The 25679-nt window shown below is 46.5% G+C and overlaps 1 protein-coding gene across 1 annotated transcript in view; it reads left to right on the top strand.

The window, feature by feature from the left end:
- Nucleotides 1-16535, top strand: part of igsf3 (immunoglobulin superfamily, member 3) — a gene marked incomplete at both ends in the record, with an annotated part of 154375 nt that extends 137840 nt beyond the window's left edge. The window contains 3 exons of the mRNA XM_080839742.1: nucleotides 8362-8823; nucleotides 13897-14346; nucleotides 16285-16535. Of these exons, the coding sequence (XP_080695868.1) occupies nucleotides 8362-8823; nucleotides 13897-14346; nucleotides 16285-16535 (1163 nt within the window). The remainder of the gene's footprint in view (nucleotides 1-8361; nucleotides 8824-13896; nucleotides 14347-16284) is intronic.
- Nucleotides 16536-25679: the final 9144 nt, after the last annotated feature.

Genomic DNA, 25679 nt, shown 5'->3' with positions numbered 1-25679 from the left:
ATACATTTTGATCACTTTGAGCTTCTTAAAAACGGATGATTGATTGGCCTTGTATCGGCCTTCTCTTTTCTCTCCCTCTCTGTATCTCTCTCTCTATCTCTCTCCCCCCCCCCCCCCCCACCCCCCTTCTCTCTCTGTTTTGGACAGGCACACACCCACCCTCAAAGTCCATCTCAAATATTTATTGATTCTGCTCATTCAGTTGTAAGCGGAGTCGAAATGCTGTGCAAATCAATGCAGCATGGCTGTGTGTGTGGAGGTTTTGATGTTTAATTAGATCGTTTAGTCGTGCCTGGTAAAACAGTCTGTGATTCGGCCAGCGTTTAATTGGGTCCTTCCCCTGACTGCGAGATGTCTCTCAGGTATTCAAACCGCTCCGCAGGTCGCGCGGGGGAGATGGCGTTACCCTGGTAACCAAGTGTGTGCTGCTGAAGGAGCTATGACCAGAGTATTTATGTTCAAGGTTAACTTCCAATTATTCCTACTCATGTCTTGGTCTGCCTTGCAAAAACTTGGTACCGCCTGCTTTGGCAAATGGAAAATACGGGTACTCCAGAGGGACAAAAAGCATGTGGATGAGGCCAGCCTTGTTTCCATATTACTGATGGTACCTCGGTTTCTTTAGTTACAAAATGAAGTTTGATCCTAGAGGGACCAGAATATTAAGCACACACACACATACAGACACACACACATACAAACTCCCACCCACACAACAGCGGTGCCAGATGTCCTCATACATGAACACAGACCTACCTGGGGATGTGTGCACACCAGAGCACAAACAAACATACTGCTCTGCCCACACACTCAATGAAGCCAGCCAGCCACCAGTTGAAAGCTCTGACCTTGACTTCATTTTAGTTAAGAGAGCTGTTAGTAATTGGAAAGGTGTTGAGGGTCAATAATGTAGCTGCCCCCTCACACACACACACACAAACTAACACACACACGTGCACACCTCTGGAGACAAGGACTACATTTCACATTTATTAAGGCCCATACAGTCCTTTCCCTGAATAGCAAGCCTGCCCCTGAACAAGCCTGTCTGAGTACTTACACACGAACATATTGTCATGCCTACACATACACACACAGCTACGGGGGGGGAGTGATGTCGGACTGCGTGCGTGATTGTGTGTGTGTGTGTGTGTGTGTGTGTGTGTACGTACACATACACACACAGCTACGGGGGGGAAGTGATGTCGGATTGAGTGCGTGATTGCTGCCTAATGCGCTGCAGAGCAGTACAAGTGTTCTCCATCACTCGGATCGCCGTCTGCTTTAAATCGTTGCCTGGGAGACTAATTAAAGAAACACAAATGCCCGCAAACGCAGGCCTCCAGTTCCAGCTTCCACCTGGGCACTAGCCATGCGTGATGTATTGCCCTGGTATGATTAAACTCCATGGCCTCACACACACACACACTCACACACACACACACACACACTTACACGCACACACACACTCCACACATTTGTTCACTGCGGAGGACTGACTCTTAGAGAAACTTGGCATTAGCTTGCCAGTGCTGTGCGAAAATAAATAGCCCTTCATGTAAAACCTGGACACTTAGAGTGTCGGATCATCTGTAATTTAGCATCAGTCCACGCTGAGCACAGTTGGAGGGTGCTGTTAAGTGTTTCTCGCAAGGGGGATCATCACCGTCATCAGATGTGGATTACATATTGTGAAGTACTTTTGTTATTTATTTCTGTGTTCTTATTATTGTTTTTTATTATACAGCTCTTCAGAATGTTCCAAAAAGTACCGTTGATTTGAATGGGCCATCCCAACGTTCTTCCATACATTAATTCCTGCTAACAGACCGCATGCGAAAAGATAATGGCCGCTGTCCTTGGCAACGGGTTTTGTGCTTCTAATTCACATCTTTCATATCATTCCGCAAGAAGTCCGGTAATTTTAACGTAACAGTCTCATGGTAATTTGAAGTCAGCAAGTAATGGGTTGCTATGAAACACCTGAAACTTCAAAGTTCTATTTGCTTGAAGAACTATTTATTTATAAACGGACTCATGAAATGGCAATAATGTATTGTCCGTCGGTCATTAGCCAAAAATAAATCCCTTCAGGACAAAAAACCTACCCGCCGCTGCGCGTCAGGGTGTTGTTCGCCCCGTCGGGATTTATTTTTGGCTAATGACCTCCTGACAATACATTATCCCGTACATATAGTAAAACAGCAGGTCATCATCCTGCAGGTGGCAATAGAATGATGTTTTGACTAGATGCAAACAATTTCCTACCTTACCTTTTCCGTGTGTTTGTGCGTCATGGTCGTAATATGAAATAGGCATGTTTGTGGCAGATTGCCAGGTCAACACCTAAAATTGGTTTTATGAAATTAATTGATTTATCCATCCATGACATGACATCAGCACAACACAGAGCCTAACTCTACCCACTCACTTTGTCTCTTTCTTCCCCTCCTAGTCTAAACTATCTTCGCTGCGGGATGCTGCTGTAGTATCTTCACCCTCGGCCTACACCTACCCACCCCCTCCACACTGTCGTCCACTTATTGTACCCCATACTCTGTGAATTTTCCTGGAATGTAAATAATTGCCACCATCGACATAGTTCTCTGTTCCCCTACCCCCTACCAGCACACTGTATACCCACTAAGCTGTTTTACAATACTTGAATGCTCTCTCTCCATCTTATCCTCTATACATTTTGTATGTGTCATATACCATGTTATGTTTGTATGTATTGTGTATACATGTCTTCTAGCATGCTCATCCTGTTACGTGTATGATTTCATCTGCCATGTTCCTGATTGTTTATACCTTCCCCTTCTGCCACAAGCCCCTGGCCAGTTTAAGGCTGATGGGCCCACCATTATGTGCCCCGGTTCTGCTTGAGGTGTGTTCCTGATTGACAGGGAGTGTTTACTTGCCCCATTTAGCCATTGTGCTTGCTCAAAGGGGGTTCAGGCCCTGTGCTCTGTAAAGCGCCTTGATACATTCTTGCGCTGTATAAATAAAATGTAATTGAATTAAATGTTTCAGAATCAAATCAAATATTTATTTCAGAGCAGTGGCGAAGCCAATATTAAACCTGTGTCTTTGCGCAATATAGGCAATCATGACCGCGAAAATCTAAATAATAGCAAGTGATTTAAGAAATAAATATTTTTTTTCTGCTCATGCAATGTGGCTCTCTTGCACTCTCTCTCTCACTCTCTCTCTCTCTTTCTGCTTATGGCAGTCACACCTGATGTACCTGTAGGTAATCCAATCTCACAGCAGCCACAGGCAGAGGCCTCCTCTCCCAAAAATGACTTATCTTATTCGTCTCTTTCTCTCTCTCTCTCTCATTTTCTTTCTCTCTCTATCCATCTCTCGCACATGAACAAAACTTCACTTCCCTGTCATTTCCATTATGTGTTTTTTATTTCTTACAAAGCCATCCTTATTCCTGAACTGCTTTTTGGCTAAGCAAGAAGTAACATAATGCGATTGGGAAAGTTAAACTAACTAGCAAGCGATCACGCTTTAGTGTTTTGTTTTTTTAAATACCATCACCAACAACTAGCCATGAGGTTCAAATCTAATAGCCAAACTGCGCTGTCCATGGTTCTGAAATAATCAATCTATCAGTATTCATATGTCATACACTTACATTCGTTTCGTCACAGCATGGGAAGGGGACAGAACAGATTTTATCCATTCATCTTTCAGAATTTCAGACCCATCAGCCAATAAAATTGCTCTGTTTCTATGAGGCGGGAGTAATCTATCAGGAACATCTTCCACCAAAACTTCAGCTCGTCCTGCAGGACTGTGCAGCCTCTCACTCTGGGTTTGTTTATATAACCTGACGCTTATGCTATGCTTGCAACCTGAGAGCAGGCTACGTAGGCCTAGTTTCTCTTGGCTGGGGACAGTCCAGTCCGCTTGACCAAAACTCATTGTGCTGCTGTTGAGCAATAAACGATTCAGAAGATTAATCTCGTCTTTTAGTTTAAAAAAAGTCTTGTTTGGTCGTAGGCTGTTACTTAAGTTAAAAAGAGGGTTGATTATCTGCTTCAAAATGACCTTATTAGCGAGACGTAGGGCATGAGTTTCCTAGGTCCTTTTTGTCTCAAAATGTTTAGAAAGTCGGTATTTAAACGTTACAATGGTAAATGTTCCTCGAGCGGTGTCGCCTGTATCTTAGTCCCACAGAAAGACCCGTTCAAAATGCATTCCACAGCCGGTGGGAAAAGAGACTGGATCAGATAACAAGCTCCAAATATTTTATGGTGGAAAACTTTTGTTGTTTTTGCAATTTTTCTAAAGGGTACATAAAAAACTGGAAGGAGCCGGGATGGAACTGAGAGGACAAAGCCCCCCTTGCCCCCTGGCGATGCGGCGGGGGGGAATCACACCAGTGCGGTGTCTTACCTATGCAGTGTCTTACCTATGGGATGCTGCTGTGTGCGTTTTGCATTGCTGTAGGGTAGGCAGGTGGGGGTTGATGGATCAATTCAAACAGGGCTGAAGCCCTCCCACAACTCTCTGCTCCTCCACCCACACACCCACACACTCATCAGTTTCCCCTCTGGTGATTTCATTTGTGTGGCCCTGCCAGCGACTGAGCCAGAATGGAGGAGCACTCAGGGAGCCGCTCCCCCTCTGCCTCAATCTAATCCAGCAGGAGTTCCGCTCGAGGGGGTCCTCCTCACCGGGTAATTCTCCTCCCAGATTGATTGCTAGGATTCCAGAGGGGTCCCACAGTAATTCCAGGGGCAGTGAAGGGTTGAGAGAGTCTTCTGTGGGGGGATGTCAGACAGGGATTGGCCCTTTGCAGATCGCTCGTCCACATTCTGTTGTAGATTCTGAAGTGCCTGGGAAATGCCTGTTAGCTGTAAAAATGTGTCTGAAAAAAGCTCAACATGACGGTATTCGATAAATGTGTGTTGTGGACCTAAAAACATGTCACATGCTGACTTACCCCAGATCCACCCCCCACCCCACACACATACACACCCCTCCCACACAAGCTGTGGAGGGGGAGTAAAGAAGGCTATCATCTTCCAAATTGACTTGAAAAATAAACACTCTTAAACTCATTCTGCCCTTCTCGTTTCCCCCCTCTTTTTCCTGGCATCTGCCAAATCCCATTTCATGCCCTACTTGGATCAGTTCATGGCGAAGGAGAGTGTGGAAAGGAAGGGAGCGCCTTAACTGTGCGGTAGCGCCCGTCCTGCCTCCATGCTCCTGAGGCTTTGGACCCTTCAGATCCATCTGGGCTGGTCCACCTGTGCTGGTGGGATGCCACACATATCTACCTGCACACACACAACCCACACACACACACACATCCTTAGCTATCCTTGCTGAAAAGAAGAGCAAATTGGCCCAGAGGCCAGTACTGCAACACTGGTTTGTGTTCCTTGTGCCCAACTCCTGTTCTCACACACACACACACCTTTTTTAGAGATGAGGGTGCTCCGATATTCTCCCTGCTCTGGCTGGTCCACCTGCTACACACCTAGCCCCTTTTAGGCTTGATGCAACACACACACACACACACACACACACACGCTGCCTGCCGCTGCTTAGTGCAAAATTGATAACTACTTCTCTTCGCTCATCTGCCTCACCTCCCCCCCCCCCCCCCCCCCCCCCCCCCAAAGAGCACACGCCAAGCAGCAGAAACCTAAGACAGCAGAACGAACAGAGAGAGGAGATATGGAGGGAAGGAAGGATATGAGAGGGAAGGGGGGGAGAGAGGGAGGCTGGGAGGAGGAGAAGATGAGGGAGGAGAAGATGAGGATGATCTGGGGCCTGTGGGAAGGCTGGCAGCTGGCTCTCCTTTTCTCTGCGTAGAGCAGGAGTGGTGGTGGGTGTATGTGGAAGGATCCAGAAACACATAGGGAGATGGTGTGTGTGTGTGTGTGTGTGTGTGTGTGTGTGTGTGTGTGTGTGTGTGTGTGTGTGTGTGTGTGTGTGTGTGTGTGTGTGTGTGTGTGTGTGTGTGTGTGTGTGTGTGTGTGTGTGTGTGTGTGTGTGTGTGTGTGTGTGTGTGTGTGTGTGTAAAGTAAAGATCCGGAAACAACTGAGGGGATGTTGTGGTTAGGAGGGATTCAAGACCCAAGAGATCACCTCGGAGCATTAACATTATTTACATTTAACAGAAGCTTTTACCATCAAAAGCCATACCAGTGGAGCTACGGGAGCATAGCAGATTCATTCCCATGCAACACATGCAGAAGGTACCATATAATCTCAGAATGATCTACAGTAGAACACATACAGGAGGTACCATATAATCTTAGAATGATTTACAGTAAAGCACATACAGAAGGTACCATAGAATCTTAGAATGATTTACAGTAGAGCACATACAGAAGGTAACGTAGAATCTTAGAATGATCTATAGTAGAAGGACACATACAGAAGGTACCATAGAATCTCAGAATGATCTATAGTAGAACACATACAGAAGGTACCATAGAATCTCAGAATGATCTACAGTAGAGCACATACAGAAGGTACCATAGAATCTCAGAATGATCTATAGTAGAATACAGAAGGTACCACTGACCCAGAATGATTTACAGTAGAATTGCGGGCGTGTTTGTAGTTGGTGTCTGCGGAAGTGGAGTCAAAGACCGGGTCGTGACCTCTAGAACAAGCCGAAGCCTGAAGCAGCAGAGATGGCAGTGGGTGTTTGAGGGGGCGTGCTGTCTACTTATGTTGAGGACAAGGGCAGGGGCGGGGTGCAGAGGGGGCTTTGCTGAAAGGAGGACTAGAAGAGATAACAGGGCTTGGTATGCAGACACACACACACACACACACACACACCCGGAGCTGTGCTGCTGTAGGATGCTGGTGGGGCGCCAGGCTCTGGACTGAGAGGCTGAAGCACGGGTCCTTCAGTGGAACCAAGGCAGAGATGCTGAGGGATTACTGGACCCAAAGTGTCAGTGGAAAATTGGATTTTTAGCGAAAGCACCATTAAAGCATGAAAAAGAGAGCGGCAGAGGAAAGGGTGAGATACAGAACAGAGAGAGAAGAAGAGAGAAAATGAGAGATGGCCAGGGAGGGAACGTGTGAGATTGGTGGTGGTGGGGGGTAGACTAAGAGTGTTAGTTTTGTGCAGCTGCTCATGAATTTTTCAGAATTCGAGATATGTGTGCAGAGAGAAAGAGAGAGGGATAGAGAAATAGAGGGGGGAGAGTGAGAGAGAGGACCTCTCCTCTGAGCTAATCCTCTGGATTCAGGATTTATTCGTTAGAAAGTGCCAGGGTGTGTCTGATTGTGTGTGTGTGTGTGTGTGTGTGTGTGTGTTTGTGTATGAGTTCTGTATGCATATTCAATTCCACAGTTTGTGAAGATGATGTACAAGTAAAGGGAGACAGTGTAAATGTTGATGGACTTGCAGCTCATGACGTGTGGGTACATGTGTGTGCATACACAGCTGTATCTGAATCCATCTTCACACACAAACACACACACACAGAGAGAGAGACACACAGACACAGACGAAGACACATACACACATTCACAAAGCATGGCTTGGGCTTGGTTGTTTTTTTCCAAGATATCTATGCCCTGCATAGGGGATTCTGCGTCAAAGACAGATGTGTCTGGGTATGCGAACATGCATGCCAACGTCTGGATATGCATAGTGCTTTCCTCACCCCCATCTTTATCCCTGTGTGTATGTGTGTGTCCACAGCTGTGTGTATGTATGTGTGTGTCTGTATGTGTGTTTGTGTGTCCACAGCTGTGTGTGTGTGTGGCTGCGCACCATTGGCTCCTCTAAATCCGCTCCCCGTGTAAACTGACAGGCGGTGCTTATGGCAGTCACACCTGATGTACCTGTAGGTAATCCAATCTCACAGCAGCCACAGGCACAGGCCTCCTCTCCCCAAAATGACTTTCATGACATCTTATTCGTCTCTTTCTCTCTCCCTCTTCCCTCCCTCTCCCATACACTTTCTCTTTTTTCCCTCTCTGTGTGCAGTCATTCTTCAGTCAACCTTGAATAAACAAATCCTTACAGCACCTGTCACACAGTCCAGTCCAGCTACATTCCCTGACGTTCCACGGATAACAACTTTCTTCTCCGTCTCTTTTGTTTTCACAGACCATCATATTCTTTTCTTCGCCCCCTCCGGCATTTTTCATTCTGTTCTAATCCCACACATCTAGCATCGTTTCAGCATCGCGTCAGACCATCAGCCTGAGTGGATTTGTGTGCAAGAAATATTTGTAAGGAAATGTGTGAACATCAAAACAGTCTGTTTCTGAATGAAACTAATTGTTCGGTCTCTTTCTTTCCCTCTTTCTCTCTCTCCTTTTTTCTTCTCCTTCTTCTGTCTGTTTCTCCTGCCCCTCCTGTAGGGAGTAAGCTGCGTGTCCTCAAGACCAACCAGAGCCTGCAGGTGCTGGAGGATGGCCGCGTGCGTCTCAACTGCTCCATGGCGTCCCAGACCAGCCCGGACTCCCAGTACACCGTGCAGTGGTACGCGCGACGGGCCCGCACCGAGACGGAGCCACCGCCGGCGCTGGCCCTCGAGTCTGGTGTCGGGGCGGTGGCAGATCCAGACGAGCTGCTCCTGAGCATCGAGCGCACGGGCGCCTTCCAGTACGGCGCCTACGCCGAGGAGGAGCGCCTGCGCAGTCGACTGCAGGCCGAGAGGCCGTCTCCAAGGCAACACAGCCTGACGCTGCACCGCGCCGAGACCAGCGACTCGGCCACCTACTACTGCCTGGTGGAGGAGTGGCTGACCGACCCGGATGGCGCTTGGTACCGCCTGGCTCGCGAGGCGTCCGGCTTCACCCACGTGCTCGTGAAGAGGCCAGGTAAGATGGGGAAATGAACAAGTAAATGATTATGAAGACTATAAGTGTGTGTGTGTGTGTGTGTGTGTGTGTGTGTGTGTGTTTGTGTGTGTGTGTTTGTGTGTGTGCGCGTGTGTGTGTGCGCGTGCGCGTGTGTGTGTGTGAGAGAGAGAGAGAGAGAGAGAGAGAGAGAGAGAGAGAGAGAGAGAGAGAGAGAGAGAGAGAGAGGATGAAAATTAATATAGTGGTGTGTGATAAGACTGAAAGTGGAGACATTTTATACGGAGGACACTGATGGTTTTAAGGGCCACGCAGAAGAACTTAATTGTTATTAGTTAGTATAAATAAATAACTTGTAGCAAGAAGATGTCGCGAATGTAACCATTTACAAGACCCTGTGAAAGCTATAGTGAAAGGCGATAAACATTTATCCCCTGTCCATTTCGCTTCTTGCCATCCAAACAGCTTTATATGTCACCACTGAAGGAGGGGGAAGTGCAGTGTTTTGAAACTCACCCTGGGCCTAGGTTATACATTCAACTGTAATATAGTCATGAGAGAGTGATCTGTTGTCTCATGAGACCGTCTCTCTTTGGCTGCATTAGAGGAGCTGTGGTCCGGTTTGGCCGTTAAATATTGGCACAGGAAGTGTAGCATAATGTAGCATTAATTAAATATAGCATGTTATTCTTTCGTGGCTTACAATAGGACTCAGAGCAATCTAAAGGAGACAAGCATTCCTATTATATGCTCATTGTGCGTTGCCTATGTGGTCCCCCTGTGCCTGGCCTCTGGCCCCCATGAATCCCCCAGACTGCTGTGGCACTGTGTCCTCTGAAGACAGTATATAGGGATATATATTATAATAGGTACTCAGACCCACAGTGTATTATACGCCCATAGTATGCAGGACTATGCACCATACTAAAGTACTATACACAATCTGTGGGTGTAGACAAACAATGATGTCTGCACATCAGTACACAAACCCATGCTTGTCAGCACATGAATTCAAAACACACAGACACACACACAGCATCTGCACGGATGAGCTTAGCCGTGTTGCCCCATGTATTTCCACAGGGGTAATGTAGTGTAATTTACAGTATGGCTGTGTTACCCCGGGGTGTGAGTGTTGGCCCTGGTCCAGGGAGGGCTGTGGAGCGGAGAGGAGCAGAGGGCTCTGGGGGTTTGTGTCTGAGCCCAGGCTGAGACAGGCAGCTGTGTCAGCACTGTTCACCCCCTCAGGGCTCCCAGCAGGGCCTGCCCTCGGCTCATCACTCATGAGAGAGAGAGAGTGTGTGTGTGTGTGTGTGTGTCTCAGTGACTGTGTGTGTGTGTGTGTGTGTGTGTGTGTGTTTCTCAGTGACTGTGTGTGTGTTTGAAAGAGAGCGAGATTTGAGGTTGAGTGTGAGAGTTATATATATATGAGAGAGTGGCCGATATGTTAGGGAGAGACATGTTGTAGAGGTTGTGTAAATGTGTGTAGAAAGTTCATAAATGTGTGTAGGTACTGCTGTGTTATTGTTATGTTATTGCTGCTAATTGTGTTGCTACAACTCCAGACTCCTGCAGCTAGCGCTGGCATAACCACAGTTGGTGCTAATGTGGCTACCGTGATTAGCATTGCTAGTTTTGAGACTGGGCTTGTGACTGGGGCTCTCTGGCTGTGCTTAGCGACTCCTGCTGCCACTTTTCCCGCTCTGTTGCCCACACATGGTGCAGTGACCCCCTAAACCCCCCAACGACGGGCTGTGACCACCCAGCCATATCCCATAACCCCCTCCTGGCTCTCCTTGTGAGGGCCTCGTCTCGCTCTGATGACCTCATCACATGTCCACCTGCCCCTAGCCTGGCTCAGGTGCCCATGCGGGGCTGTGAGGACACATGGCAACATGGCCAAGCCTGGGGCCAAGGCAACTGGGCTCCCTCCATCGATCATGGCTCCAGCCCTGCCTCACCCTCGGCCTGTGTTTGTGTTGCCTGCTCTCCTCCCCGCCTCTGCTCACCAGCCTGTTTGTGCCTTTGGGTCTCTCTGGCCTTTTCCTAGACGCTCCCCTTGTGACTTTATCTGACTGTGTTGGTTGCGTGTTGTCTTTCTCATTCTCTCTCTATCTCTACCCCCCCCCTCTATCTCTCTTTCTTTCTCTACCTCTTGGTCTCTCTCTCTCTCTCTGTACCTCTCTCTCTCTTTCTCTACCCCTCTTTCTCTTCCTCTCTTTCTCTACCCCCCCTCTCTCTACCCCTCTCTCTCTTTCTCTAGCTCTTGCTCTTGCTCTCTCTCTCTACCTCTCACTCTTTCTCTAGCTCTTGCTCTCTCTCTCTCTACCTCTCACCCTTTCTCAGTCTCTACCTCTCTCTCACTTTCTCACTCTCTCCCCCTCTCTCTTGCTCTCTCTCTTTCTACCTCTCACCCTTTCTCTGTCTCTACGTCTCTCTCACTCTCTCACACTCTCTCACTCTCTCACAGTGATTTCTTTGCCTTTGCTCTTTTGTTTTCTACTTGTTTCACTCTTCCCCTCTCTGATTCTCTTTCCCAGCATTCATGTGTCTTCTCCCTTCATCGCTATCTCTCTCTCTCCCTATATAGCTCCCTTCATCTCTCCCTTTCTGCCTCCCTCTCTTTCTCCTTCCCTCCTTTCCCTCTGACAGCGGTCTTCACAGCCAGCGTTTCTTCCCAACATTTCCCAAAAACAAACAGGTTATCACCTCTCTGATGTCCCACAGACCAATCTGTTGGGCCGTATGTCCTGGGGGCCATTAAGATGCAGGGTGAACCCGGCGGGTGGCCGTGGCATCTGCCCGACCAAAATGTTTGAAGGTCAGAGAAGGTGTTTTGGCAGAGTTTAGCCCTCGCTCATCTTTTATTTAACACAGACTGGACTCTGCAGCCGCAAGACTTTTCTGTTGGCTGTGCTGAAACAAGCGTGCGCGCGCACACACACACACACACACACACACACACACACACACACACATACATCTTCACAAGCGCACACACACGCAAACACACATACACATACATACATACTCACATGCACACACACACACACACACACACACACACACACACACACACACACACCAGCTGTTTGATATTCTGAGAGAGTTCTGAGCCCTGAAAACCCCACTTTTGCTGCAGTTCCTTACAGTTACATCACTGCACAGTATTTTCCCCCAGTATCTCCAAGCCTTCATCTCATCACTGTTCCCCGCCAGTCTCATGATTCACACACACACACACACACACACACACACACACACACACACACACACACACACACACCATTGTCCCCATTTAGTCATCTGTTACTCATCCTTTTCACATGAAGACACACACACACACACACACACACACACACACTCTCACCCCTTCTTTGGTCCCCCGTGCTACATTTATCTCCGCCAGGGAACTGAGTTACATTATCCACCATCCAATCACAGGCTCATTTCTCACCCATGCCCATGTATTTATATCGAAATGTGCTTGGAAAACTCCAAACTAGATTTCCCCCAGGAGCTGGGACCAGGCTGCTCTCAGTATACATTATATCGCTCCGCTTAATAGCCAGGGAGTCATACAGAAATGTGTTGCTGAAAAACAGATAGAAGATGAAATTAAAAAACGAAAAAAAGTGTACACTTCTAATCTGACGTCGTTTAAGTATTTTCTACCGTTTCATCATTTGTGTGTGTGTGTGTGTGTGTGTGTGTGTGTGTGTGTGTGTGTGTGTGTGTGTGTGTGTTTCTGTGTCTGTGTCTGTGGATCTGGGGGTTGAAGTGTGAGACACCTTGTGCGCTCGGCATGTATTTTCAGTCTGATCTCTCGGCTCAGGAGCGAAGATGTGAGGACTGCGAGATGTGAGGGACTCCTGGCCCCTGATCCGCACCTCTTAGACTCCCACCGAGGCGCCGTCACTAGCTGACGGGGTTAAGCAGGGACTGTCTGGGGGGCTTTAGGTTCTAGTTTCTAAGCATTTTTACTTCATGTGTTACTTCTTAAAATGGAAAGAAGTCATATTAGGAGTGTTTTCTGAGAGCAGAGAGTGATGAGATGAGATGAGACGTGTGTGTTGGGGAGCGTTTAAGGAGGTTTTGTGCTCCACTGATGTGTGCTGTAAACAGACCAACCTTGACGACGGGTTGCTAACTGTGAATGATTTTCCCATAAACTAAACTCTGTCTTGAAACCATAGGGGGTACAGAAGTGTAAACATACATCTCTTCCTCTTAGCAAATCCCTGCCAACCATGCCTCTGAACAACACGCACACACACACACTACACGCACACACACACACTACACAGACACACATACACCCTCACTACACGGACACACAAACACACATAAACTACCTGCATGCACCTATCTTAAACAAATACTACACAGCTCCCTTAAGTCCTCCTGCATTAAAGCTCTTTCTACCCTGGCGGGAGGAAACATCTGAGATCTCCGCCTCATATCACAGTCAGTGTCTCTAACCGTGCACGCTGTTGCAACAGACCTTCAGGGACTCACTGTGGCTTTTTAATCCACATCAGGTGTGTGGCCAATCAGGCGAACCAGGCTTAATTAACTGAGCTGAGGTAATGGACTCATCAAGGCAATATTCATTTTCTTTTCCGTGACTGCAGTCAGGTGGAAACATCATCACATCCAGCAGTCGGGGACCCCCAGGATTAGGGTCAGGGAGCTGTCAGGAAAGTGGGAACTTTCTGTAGGGGAACTTTTAGCTCTTACTTGCTTACTTCAACCTTTATGAACTAAGTTCAGGCAGACAAATGTACCTGATGCTTGCTCATTCATACAGTATAGTCAGAGTTAAGTTTGCAACAGTCACAGCTACAGCACAGTATGGTTCTGGGTTTGAAAAGGAAGGGAAAGCATCAAAAGGCATTCCCTGGTATACATCAAATGAACTGTTATTCTAAATACTTCTAATGGTGTCCGTGTGGGTTTGTCGGTCTTGCATGTTACCATCTCCTGTTTTCTTATTTTTTTTAGTCCGAAAGTTTTTTTTGTTTCGTTTTCTACCGTAATGTAGTCATTCTAACTTTTTTTTTCCAATGTTCTCTCTTCTCTGTTCTCAAACAGAGGCTCGTCTGCAGGTGGAGGAGGTGGAGTCTAACGTGACGGTGGAGGAGTCCGGCTCCATCCGTCTGGGCTGCAGCATTCCCACCCAGTCCTCGCGCGACTCCCGCTTCTCCGTCTCCTGGTACGTGGTGCGCTCCGAAGACGACGACGACGACAGCAGCTTCAGCATCAGCAGCGGCTCCGACCACGAGTGCGTCTTCTCTATTGGCCATGACGCCGTCTTCGGCAACGGCAACTGCAGCCCCACCGAGCCGCCCGGCCCCGAGTCGCGGTTACAGTTTGAGCGGACGACCTCCGACCTCTACACGCTCACCATCCAGAAGGCACGGGCGGGCGACGCGGGCGGGTACTACTGCCACGTGGAGGAGTGGCTGCTCAACCCACGGGGGGCCTGGTACAAACTCACCACCAACAACTCGGGCATCACCATCATCAACGTGCTCCAGAAAGGTACTGGCTTCAAACACACTGTCCATCTTTTATATAGTATATATAAATATAATATACCATATAGATTATACTATAATGATGTAAACTAATATATAAATATTTGATATACCATATATAATATACCATAATAATATAGTTATATATAAATATAATATACTATAATACTATATACTAACATAAAAATATAATATGCCAATATACCATTAATATAAGTATAACATAAATATAGTGGTGCAATGGTACACAGTATGTTGTTGAATTGATCGGTAGGCCACCTAATATGTTATATACCATATATAATATACTATACTATAATAATATATACTAATAAATAAATATAATATACCATATATTGTGCTGCAGACTGCACACACATTGTACATTCAGAGGGGAAAATAAAAATAAATATTCTGTCAGCACCAGCGTGACGATGGCAAGCTCTAGCGAGACGGAGAGAGAGAAGCAAATTTGAAGAGGCACCGCTGTCTGTCCGTCAAATGTGATACCATTTTGGATTGGGCTTAAAGTACGGTCTGCAAGCATTGATTTACCACCGTTGGCTATTTGAGGGGAAACGCGTAACACCGGATGTCTTATTTACATCGCCATCACCCAGCCGTAGGTGGAGCAAGGAGAGTCTACTTGAAAAACACAATCTGTCTCGCCATCCAAAAACAATTTTCTTTCTATATCTATCTGTCTGCCTGTCTATGTCTGTCTGTATATTTATCTGTCTGCATCTATCCTTATCAGTTTCTCTCTCTATCTGTACTTCTAATGCACACCCACACACACACACACTCACACTCACACACACTCGTGCACAGACACTTACTGGTAAGGTAACAGCCTGGACAGAGCTTTAATGTGTTTACGGGAGAGAATCAACATTCTCCAGTTGAATTAGCAGGCTGGACTCGAGTGAGGCTCCTGAAGGTCTAATCGCAGTTAACTGTTATCTGAAGCAATTTGTTCACGCTGGAAAGACAAGGCTCCTCTCCTGAAAGGCCTTGCGAGAGGATCCGACATGCATGAGTGGGCATGGGAGAGGGCCAGTGTAGCCTCTGGGTCCTCTCGCGTAGCTGCAGGCACCCCACACAAAGACATGTGCTTCTCAGGCCATTAATATTAATATGCGTCACATTAATATTCATAAGCATGTCCTCACACTCTCTCTCTCTCTCGTTCGCTCGCTCCCTCTTTCGCACCCTCTCTGCGCACCCTCGCTCGAATTTGCTTTAGCTGCTGTCTTTCATTTTCACACTCTTTTCATCTTCTCCTCTTATTCTCTCTCTCTCGCTCTTCTCTCTCTCTCTCAATCAATTCAATTCAAATGAGCTTTATTTGCATGACTCTTTCAAAGCAGTGTTGCCGATGCAAACATATATTAAACACAATAATATTAATAATAAATCATTAAAATACACGGATAATAATGAATAAAGGTGAAGAAAGTACGATACAGTGTAAAGGATCACTGCCTCAATTTGTGACATGCCACTCTCTCCCCTGCCTCTGTTTCCGTCTCTAATTCAGATAAGCTGTATTGATATTGTGACATTATGGGTATTTGTGTTCATAAAACAGAGATTAAGGACAGAGCATATAACATGTACTTGGTGTTCTCCTCTCTCTTCCTCCATCTTTGCCTCTCCTCTCCATCTCTCCTTCTGTCATCATCTCTTCTTTCCCCTCAATCTCCCTTCCCCCTTGCACTCTGTTTTCCATCCATCTCTCTAATGCCCATCCCTCTCTTCATATTTCTCTCCATTAAACCTTCTCTCTCCCTCTCTCTCTATCCCACTCTATCTCTCTCCCTCTCCCACTCTATCCCTGTCTCTCTTCCACTCTATCTCTCTCTCTCTCTCTCTCTCTCTCTCCCACTCTCTATCTCTCCCTGTCTCTCTCTCTCTCTCTTTCTCTCTCTCCCCCCCGTAGCCTCCAGCCTGCAGTCAGTGGTGTGCTCCAACGACTCGCTCTTCTACTTCGTCTTCTTCTACCCGTTCCCCATCTTCGGCATCCTGCTCATCGCCGTGCTGCTGGTGCGCTACAAGAGCCGCAGCCACAGCAAGAGCCAGGAGGGCAAGAACGGCGCCCCCTTGCTGTGGATCAAGGAGCCACACCTCAGCTACTCCCCCACTTGCCTGGACCCCCCAGCCCTCAGCCTGCACCCTGGATCCGTGGATTAGATCCTCTACCCCCCCCACCAGACCAAGCGTCTGGCTCTGGCCCTCTCTTTTACTCTGTCTCTCTGTCACTCGCTCTCTCGATCTCTCTTGTTACCTTCACTCTTTCGCTAGCTGGAGGTCTTTGCTCTCTCTCTCTCTCTCTTTCTCTTTCTTTCTTTCGTTAGGCTTGTCCCATGACGACACCCCCCCCCCACCCCCTAGAAGTCTCCCTCTCTCCCTCTCTCTCTCTCTCTCTCTCTCTCTCTCTCCTGTGGGCTTTCGCCTCCGCTCTGCTCCTGGCCCAGCCTGCCATCGCGCTCCCACTCTCCCATCAAAAGCTGTCAATCAATCCGTCCAACATTTTAAAGAAGAAAAAAAAAACACAAACAGACGTGAACACCGCCCTCCAGGTCGTCGCCATGGCTACATCTGCTGCTGAGGAGATATGGTCGTCGGATGTGGCCGTTATCTTCTTTACTTTTGTTCCTAGTTTCCCCTCTCGTTCAATGCCAGTTGGTGTCATTCGTTGTGATGGACAATCAGCCCAGTGTATCGATTAGTGGGAGGACATTTCTCTTGGACGAACAGTACTGGTATCACATCTCTTTTGCTCACCCTGCCTTTCTTGGATTCTTCACTCAAGGTCCACTAACGCAAAGTTGTTAGCTTCAAGTTTTGTCATGTTTTGTAGACATCATTTTTTCTTTGTTCTTTGTGATATTCTTGGTTGTATTTGTTTCAAAAGACTAGCTGAAGTATAGTGCTGGACTGTCACAGTCTGAAGAAGGATTACGCTTGAAAGCAAAAAACAGTATGATTTAAAAACACTGACACAGTGATCTGTGATTTCTCTCTCTCTCTCTCTCTCTCTCTCTCTCTCTCTCTCTCTCTCTCTCTCTCTCTCTCTCTCTCTCTCTCTCTCTCTCTCCCATTGTTATGTTGAGCTGGCAGTGGTGTGTGTTTCACTACTGTTTCTAGAATTGTATCTGCTTGGACTGATATGATGGCGATTATGGAGCGTTGTTACCCATACCTGCCCCCACACACACACACACACTTGCACTTACACACACACACACTCTCCCAAACTCCTGCTGACTCTCGGCTCCTGGACTCGGACCAGGCTCGTCTGCACTGCCAAAGACCCACAAACACTTGGCCAAACTCTTATCTGGGTGCTCAGATGCCTCCATCCAACACAACCTTGGCCGGCCCCTTATGGTGGAGGGGGTGGGGACGCACCCCTGCCGTGTGGATGTGGGTCCATCACATGCGTTACTCTGTTAAAGAAAGAGAGGAAGAGGAACAGCTCAAATAAAAAAAAGAAGGGGGGGGGGGACACTAATTCGACTTGGAATGAATTGTGTGTGTGTGTGTGTATACAAACCTGACTTTAGTGCTGTGTCCAGGTGTTTTATTCCCTGCCAGCTTGCAGACTGATATGTGTATGATGCTCCTAAGCTGGTTGGTGTATTGTTTTGTTTTTTCATTGTTGTTTTTTTTTATTTAATAAATCCTTCTCTCCTGAAATGAAGGGGAGATGGATGGGTGCCATTAGCAGTTATTTCTCAATCTCAACTCCTCAACAAGGACACTGGTCTTGAAGGTTGTTGAACGTTGTTATTGCTGTTGTGTATGTGTGTGTGTGCATATATACACTCTTTATTTTGCCAGTGGGCCTGAAAACTGATCCCACGGTCACCTACATGAGACTCTTATTTTGAAGTGACTGATGGATGAAGAATGATGGTGAGTGACTGATTTGCAAGGCCTCAGGCCTAAAGACGACTGAACTTTCTTCCACTTTGTCTCCCTCACTCCTGCCTGACTGAGTCTTCTCTGAGTGAGAGGAGCAATTCTGGAGAGCCTTGAAGGCTGGAAGAGCGGGAATGCTGACATGAGGAGTTGACTTGGCGTCAAGACCTTTTTTTTTAATATACTATTATTATTATTATTATATTTAGCTGTAGATCTCACCATTGAAAATGGTTTAAGAAACCCTGAGGGAAGTCGAAGGCTTTCAGCCCAAAGCTGTGGTGTAAATATGACTCTTCCTCTCCCACTGTTGGATTATGGGATCTGTAGTCTCATAAAGGGCAAGGTCTTAGTGCTGACGTATTGACCCCTGCTGCAATTTAACGCACACTTACCAGCACAGCAGGCATGCCCGCTAGAATCTAAAAAAGGGGTGACATTTCACATTTAAAACGCATAAATAATATTGATCTGCTGCCCAATCTCCAAACTGCCACTCAAGAATTCGAATCAATAAAAAGAGCGCCCGCGATGAGAATATCAATTATGCCACTTTCAGACAAGGGAAAAACAAACAAGGCGAGAGACAATAATGCAGTTTCATCCTCAACGATGTGTTTGTTTTGACAGTTGAGTCCTCAGACGCCCTCGCTTCAGTTACTCTGTGTCAGAGTCCTCGCCAACTCTTGACGAAGATAATTTGGATGGCCCAATATTTTATATTCTAAGCTCCAATGGTGTCTTGTTCTCCTTCAAAAAACTGTATGTGCATGAAAAATGACAGATGAGTTCAAGCCTTTCAGTCACTTTTGTTTGTTTTGTATTTATTTATTTGATACTGTTTGTTTTCTTTCATCTATTTAATGAGATTAAATGATTTTGTTCCTGAAAGCTTCAGACCACAAGAACACTACAAGGCACGTCTTGATTGGTAAGCGATTGGTGATTACTAGCCAATCAGATCATATCTCTCTCTCTCCCCCCACCCCATTACAGTGCAGGTAGACATTCCCACTAACACAGAGATGGTCACAGGTCAGGTCCACTCATGATGATGTCATCAACATGAGCCAGCATCAGGCATGACTTTTTATTGACATCCCAGCCAATCAGCTTTGCTCTGTTTAAACAGTATTGACAACATTGCAGACTCAACCATATGTACAGTGAACTAAAGAGTGAAACTAAACATAACAAACAAACTAAAGACCTAACATGACTCGTCCGGGGGTCCCCTTGAAGCTTGTTGGCTGTCTTGTTTTATTTATTGAGATGTACTGTGACGCTTAGTTAGGATATGTGAAGTTAACATAGCAGTGCGTAGATGGATGCGACTTCATTGTGAACTACAGGCTACAGGGAGACGCCACCTTTGCTTGCCCTCCTGACAAGTGTCCAGACAAACGAATGGGTAAAGCCGGGGTAGTATCATCACAACAACAGTACCGGCCTCGGATCTGAGAAGGCCATTGGTCCTCCCACCTCGTGGCTTTCTTCTGTGTCCACATGTATAGTGCATGATGTGAGCGGAGGCGTTGTGATGATGTTTTTGAACTGTCCGAGCGTTTGTGTCTCTGACATCACACCGGACCAGCGTCAGCCTCTCCACTCTCCTGTGTTTGGGGCCGGATCCTGATGCGGGAGTGTGTGTGTGTGTGTGTGTGTAGGGGGGGGTGGAGGTTTGGGGTTGCACTCTAAAGCACCATTTTCTTTTTTCACTTTTAGCAGTGACATTGCGAGAGACTTTTGCTTTTGTAATTTTGCAGCACTGCATCCATATAGTTCCTACCCCTAGAGTAGCGATGGGATGTTGTTGCCATGGATATGTGCTGAATTAACTTCCCTGATTCTTTGATAGCAGTGGTTGAATGTGACGTAATGTTTTATTTGACTAGCAACAGAAAGGATGTATTTTCAGAGGTTGCAGTCTATGTACAGTAGAGAAGTGCAAAGTGTGTAAGTTCTGTAGGATCAAAGATTCTGTTTTCATTTCAGGTAATGACACACATTCTTTTTACAAGACATGATTCATAGGTCAGTCTCAGACAAGCAAAAAAGAGTAAAGTCTCTAATTTGAGAGATTTTGTGCCAACACCACCCCCAGTTCGCATTGCAAACTTAATTTTTTACTTTCCAAAATGGGTCCCAGGATCGAGCAAGTGACTCCCCCCGAGCTCCCCAACCAGGAAGTGGAAGGCTGGGCTTGTCTTTGTGATGTCGTAACAGTGCCGCCGTTCTTTCAGCTGTACAGAACTTGCGCTGAACTCTGACTTGTGTTATGTCTTTTTTTGTAGGACTACATACTCTCGCAGACTCATAATGTTCTCACAATGTTGTAAATACATGGCGAGGGGCTGCATGTTCAAGACTATGTGCTGGCTCTGTTTCAAAAAAAGGAAAGGGAAAAGTCGATTTAAAAAAAACTAAAAACATTGTGGTGATGTGTGTTCAGCCAGTGCTGCTTTTTTCCAAGTGGTGTATTTTTATGTTTTTCATTTTTGTTCTTTTTAAAAATCAACAGAAACTGTGCACTGAACTAAAAAAAAAAAAAAAAAGCCAATAGCTTTTTTTAATGCTTATTTGTGTTTATGTTGTATTACTTTTTCACTTTTGTTTAGTTGTTTTAGTTTTTTTCTTTTTTATATATATTTTACTGAGTTGTAGCAGTCGCTGAATCTATGAAAAGGCACTTTGCTAATCTGTCAGTTAATTGCAATAAAAACATTCAGTGCATATTGCTTTCCTACTGTGTCGGTTTCAAAGACGTTTCATATGCTCTCACTGTTACATGTGGCCATGAATAAATCCATTAGTCTCTTTCGCATGTTATTCAATCTCACCCTGTAAGGTGACAGTGATGCCATTTATCTAGTGTGCAGTTTTATCTCCACATCATATGGCTTTGTCGGGTTCCTTTGAGACCGAAGCAAAATGTCATCGCTGTGGGTGTGTGTGTGTGTGTGTGTGTGTTTTGGGAGCTCTTACAGTTTAGAAAATACTCCATATGGTTTGTGGAAGTTTGTGGTACCATTGTGATTGTGATTATGTTCACGTAAATCAGGTAAAACACATCTCCAACACATCAATGTTCACAGCAGCATCCTAACAGACCAGATATGATTGGGCGTCCACCATCATGGTGCTTAAATAGGTATCAGTGCATCACAGGCCGACTCCATTACACTGTAGAGAGGGAATTCTGGGTAAGTGGCCACAGATGCAGGAGAGAGCGGAAGCGAGAGAGAGAGGGACGTGAGTTAAGAGACAAAAAGCCCCGCGGTGCTACACTCCGTTTGCAAGGTCTTCATGCATTTTTAGTCTCTATCACCTCGTGTCCAGTTCACGTCCCACACACTGAGGCACTTTGAGAAGCCTGTAACAATGTTTCCCTTTCAAAGCCCCGCTCTGTATTATTATAGGTGAGGCCGAGACCGAGAGGGGGAGAAAATACAGTGAGAGAGAAAAGAGGAGGGACAGAGGGAGGGTGAGAAGGGTAGAGCAGACTGAGAAAAAGAAAAGTGGAAAGACGGAGAGTGTGATAGGTACTGTTTATATTCATATTGCTGTTTTTGTTTCCTTTAATGTTCTTGTTATATTACTGTGATGTTCTTAACCATAGCTGTGGCCACACTGCATCCAAACAGTTCTGCTAATAAAGCACCTTTGAGTTGAATTGAGAGAGAGAAAAATACAGAGTAATAATCACAGACGGAGAGAGACAGAGAGTGTCTTAGAGGAGAGGGGAAAGAAACTAGAACAGACAGAAAGGGACAAAATAGGAGAGAGAGTGGGTGATGTAGAGAATGAGAGCGAAACAACAGACTGGGAAAGTGAGAGGAGGAGACCAAGATTAGAAGAGAGAGAGATAGTAGAGACCGAGAGCAGGAGGAGTAGAGAGAGGGCTGAGGAGACCCAGATTAGTACAGAGAGAGAGAGAGAAAAAAGGGTGCCAAATATATAGCAGTGATGCCCAACGTGGGCAGGGATCCGGCGGAGTGTGGGGGGGGGGGGGGTACTACTGGTCAGACCTACCAACTACTGGTCAAATTTAGTATGGCAGTGCTCTTACAGCTTAGGTGCCTGTAGCTTACCTAGTGTAAACTTAGTGACGAGTTTATAGCCTACTTTGTACTTCTATAATGCGGGGCTACGGTTTAGACTGTATATTAGAAGGCATAGCTTATAATTGCAATGTACATGTGCCTCACATGAACCAATCGAAAGAATTGAATGATGACCTGGCCAATCATGAAACCAGATTTGATCAGTTAAAACCAACCCATGGAACTGATGAAACTGAAACTGCCTAAATGTAGGAACAATGTTTGCAATGTTGCTCTGAAACAGCTAATGCACAACTGAATAATTCAATTGAATTAAAAAACAACGTTTAAGAAAAGCTATGCAACAGCTGATGAACATCTGTTGTCTCAATTTAAAACAGGTAATACGCTTTGAGCCCTGGGGGTTATTTCTTTTCATTGACAAAGAGCATGAAAAGTTTGGAAGCCACTGATATAGAGGAAGGGAGATAATGTGATAGCAAGACAAGAGATGGAGAGAGATGGTATGATGGCAAAAGAAGATGGACAGATAGAATGATGACAAGAGAAGTAAAGTAAGTAAGTAAGTAAAGTTTATTTTTAGAGCACATTTAAACGCAGCTTGCACTGACCAAAGTGCTGTACATAGTGCATTAGATGTAAAAAGGTGCGTTTTGAGCCTGGATTTAAAAAGTGTGGTTGAAGGGGCATTTCTAATGTCGAGTGGCAGTTGGTTCCACAGCTGAGGGCCGGCAACAGAAACCTTTTTGCTTAAGCCGGGACCGTGGGACATGGAGGAAACCTTAGCTGCAGGATCTGAGGGACCTGGGGGCTACATGGGGATGAATTATATCAGCCATGTAGCTGGGGGCCAGACCATGGAGAGCCTTAAAAACCATGAGCAGTATTTTAAATTGTATCCTTGACTGGACTGGAAGCCAGTGCAAGGAGGCTAGGACAGGTGTGATATGCGCACGTTTTTTTGTGTTGGTGAGCAACCTAGCTGCAGCATTTTGGACCATCTGAAGCCGTGCCACCAGTGTCAGAGGGAGACCAAAATAGAGGGAGTTACAGTAATATATAATAGACTGGAGGTTATGAATGCATGGATGACTTTTTCCAGATCATTGTATGATAAAACAGACTTAAGTTTGGAGATTATTCTTAGTTTATAAAAACTGGTCTTTATAACAGATGCGATTTGCTTGTCCAGGTTAAGGTGGGAGTCTAAAATAACACCCAGGTTACGTGCATGGGATTTCACATAGGGGGCCAGGGGACCAAGGTTGGCAGGGATGGAAGTTTTGGATTTTGAAGGCCCAAAGACAATAAATTCAGTTTTGTTATCATTTAACTGAAGGAAGTTGTTAGCCATCCAGATTTTAATTTCTTCAAAACAGTCTAAAAGAGGCTGCATGGAGTTGCCGGATTTAAGTGGGATGTATAGTTGGGAGTCATCTGCATAGAAATGGAATGAGATATTGAATTTCCTGATGATGTTACCTAGAGGGAGCATATACAGGCAGAAAAGTACTGGACCCTAAATGGATCCCTGGGGGACACCGTAAGACACAAGGACAGAGGATGAAGAGTACTGGCCTATGGATACAGAGAAAGATCTTTGGTGGAGGTAGGAGTTAAACCAGTTTAGAGCTGTACCCTTAATGCCAGCCCGCTGTTCAAGTCGCTGTAGCAGTGTACCATGGTCTACAGTGTCAAATGCAGCACTAAGATCCAAAAGCACCAGAATGTCATTATCACCTGAGTCAAGGGTGAGCAACAGGTCATTTGTCACCTTTAACAGGGCGAGAAGAGAGAGAGACAGCGAGAGCATCCCTGTCTGACCTCTGTGGATCTCCTGTGTGGTGGAGCTGATGGCCGGTGTAAGTGTGAGAGTGTCCCTATATGACCTGTGTGGATCTCCTGTGCGCTGGAACTGATGGTTGTGTGAGTGTGAGAGCGTCCCTGTCTGACCTGTGTGGATCTCCTGTGCGGTGGAGCTGATGGCCGGTGTGAGTGTGAAAGCAGAGGCCTGGTCTGTGGATCCCTAATGACTTAATGATGCCTACTGTGTTAGCGTAGCTCTGAGGATCTCATTAACCTCTGCTGCGTAGGCGGGAGAAACTCATTTTGAGGGGCGGCCACGCCTCGCCTCGCCTGGCTCCCTCCTGCCCACCCTAACCCTGAGTGGCTGACCTAACTGATTTAGAAGACGGGGGCAGGAACAGCCTCTTAGGCATCTGTTCGCCTTAATTACGGTGACAGAGGTTTCTGTTGTTTTCCGCCTGTGCACTTCTCTTTGTGTGTGTGTGTGGGTGCGTTTTTGTGTGTGTGCCTTTGTGTCTTTCTGTGTGAGTGTGTGAAAGAGAGAGCGACAGAGACAGAGATGGAGAAAGAGCTTCACAAAGGAGGTGTTTGATGTGAGAGTGGTTGCTGAATGATGTGTGTGTATTCGTGTGAATATTGAGTGGCACTTTTTTCATTGTATTAGTCACAGTGTTTGAGCACGTTTGTATGTTCAATGCTGAATTCCCCAACTCTTTGAGTGTGAATTAGTCCTTCCCTCCTTCATTCTCTCCTGTCTCTCTCCATTCTCTCTCTTGTCTTTCTCTCACTCTCTTTCTGTCTCCCTTTTCTATGGATGTCTGTCCTGATAATTTTTCTGTCAACATCTCACTGTCTTTCTTTCTTTCAGACACACACACACACGCGCACACTGTCAAACACACACACACATACACACACCCCTTTACCTACACAGCATAGCGAGGCTCCTGTCTGCACGCTAATTCAAATGTCTGATGTGTTAGTGCTGGACGGCAGAGGGCGGCTGCTCCTACAGATGCCGTATCTCTCCTCTCCTCCACTCTCCTCTCCTCCTCTCTCCTCTCCTCTCCTCTCCTATCCTCTCATCCCCCTATCCTCTCCTCTCCTCTCTTCTCCTCTTCTCTCCCCCCTCTCCTCTCCTCTCCTCTCCTGTCAGAGGGGATAAATGGGCCTGTCCAACTAGCCCGTCCTCCCCGCTCGCGATGGGGTCGACGCTGCCGCCACCACCGGGGTCCCGGCCAAATCAAATCACCCCAGTCATAACTCATCCTGACGGGCCGACGCCACACCGGCTCCCTCCCCACGCCGGCCCTGGAAATGAATATGCTCCCTCACTCACGCCTCCTCCGTCATAGAGACGCCGCCGGTTTATCATCCGCTGACCCGGCGCAGAGGGGAGGCAGGAGGTGTGTAGCCGCATCAGGTGATTATGCTGAAGGGGAATTTATGTATGCTTCAGAATCCCCCCCCCCCATCCTTTCACCTACCCTACAGCAAGAACACATTTGAACACGTTACACACCAGATGAAATGAGTATAG

Source organism: Sprattus sprattus, assembly GCF_963457725.1.
Source record: "Sprattus sprattus genome assembly, chromosome: 5".
Lineage (NCBI taxonomy): Eukaryota > Metazoa > Chordata > Actinopteri > Clupeiformes > Clupeidae > Sprattus > Sprattus sprattus.
This window is presented reverse-complemented; position numbering and strand designations above follow the sequence as displayed.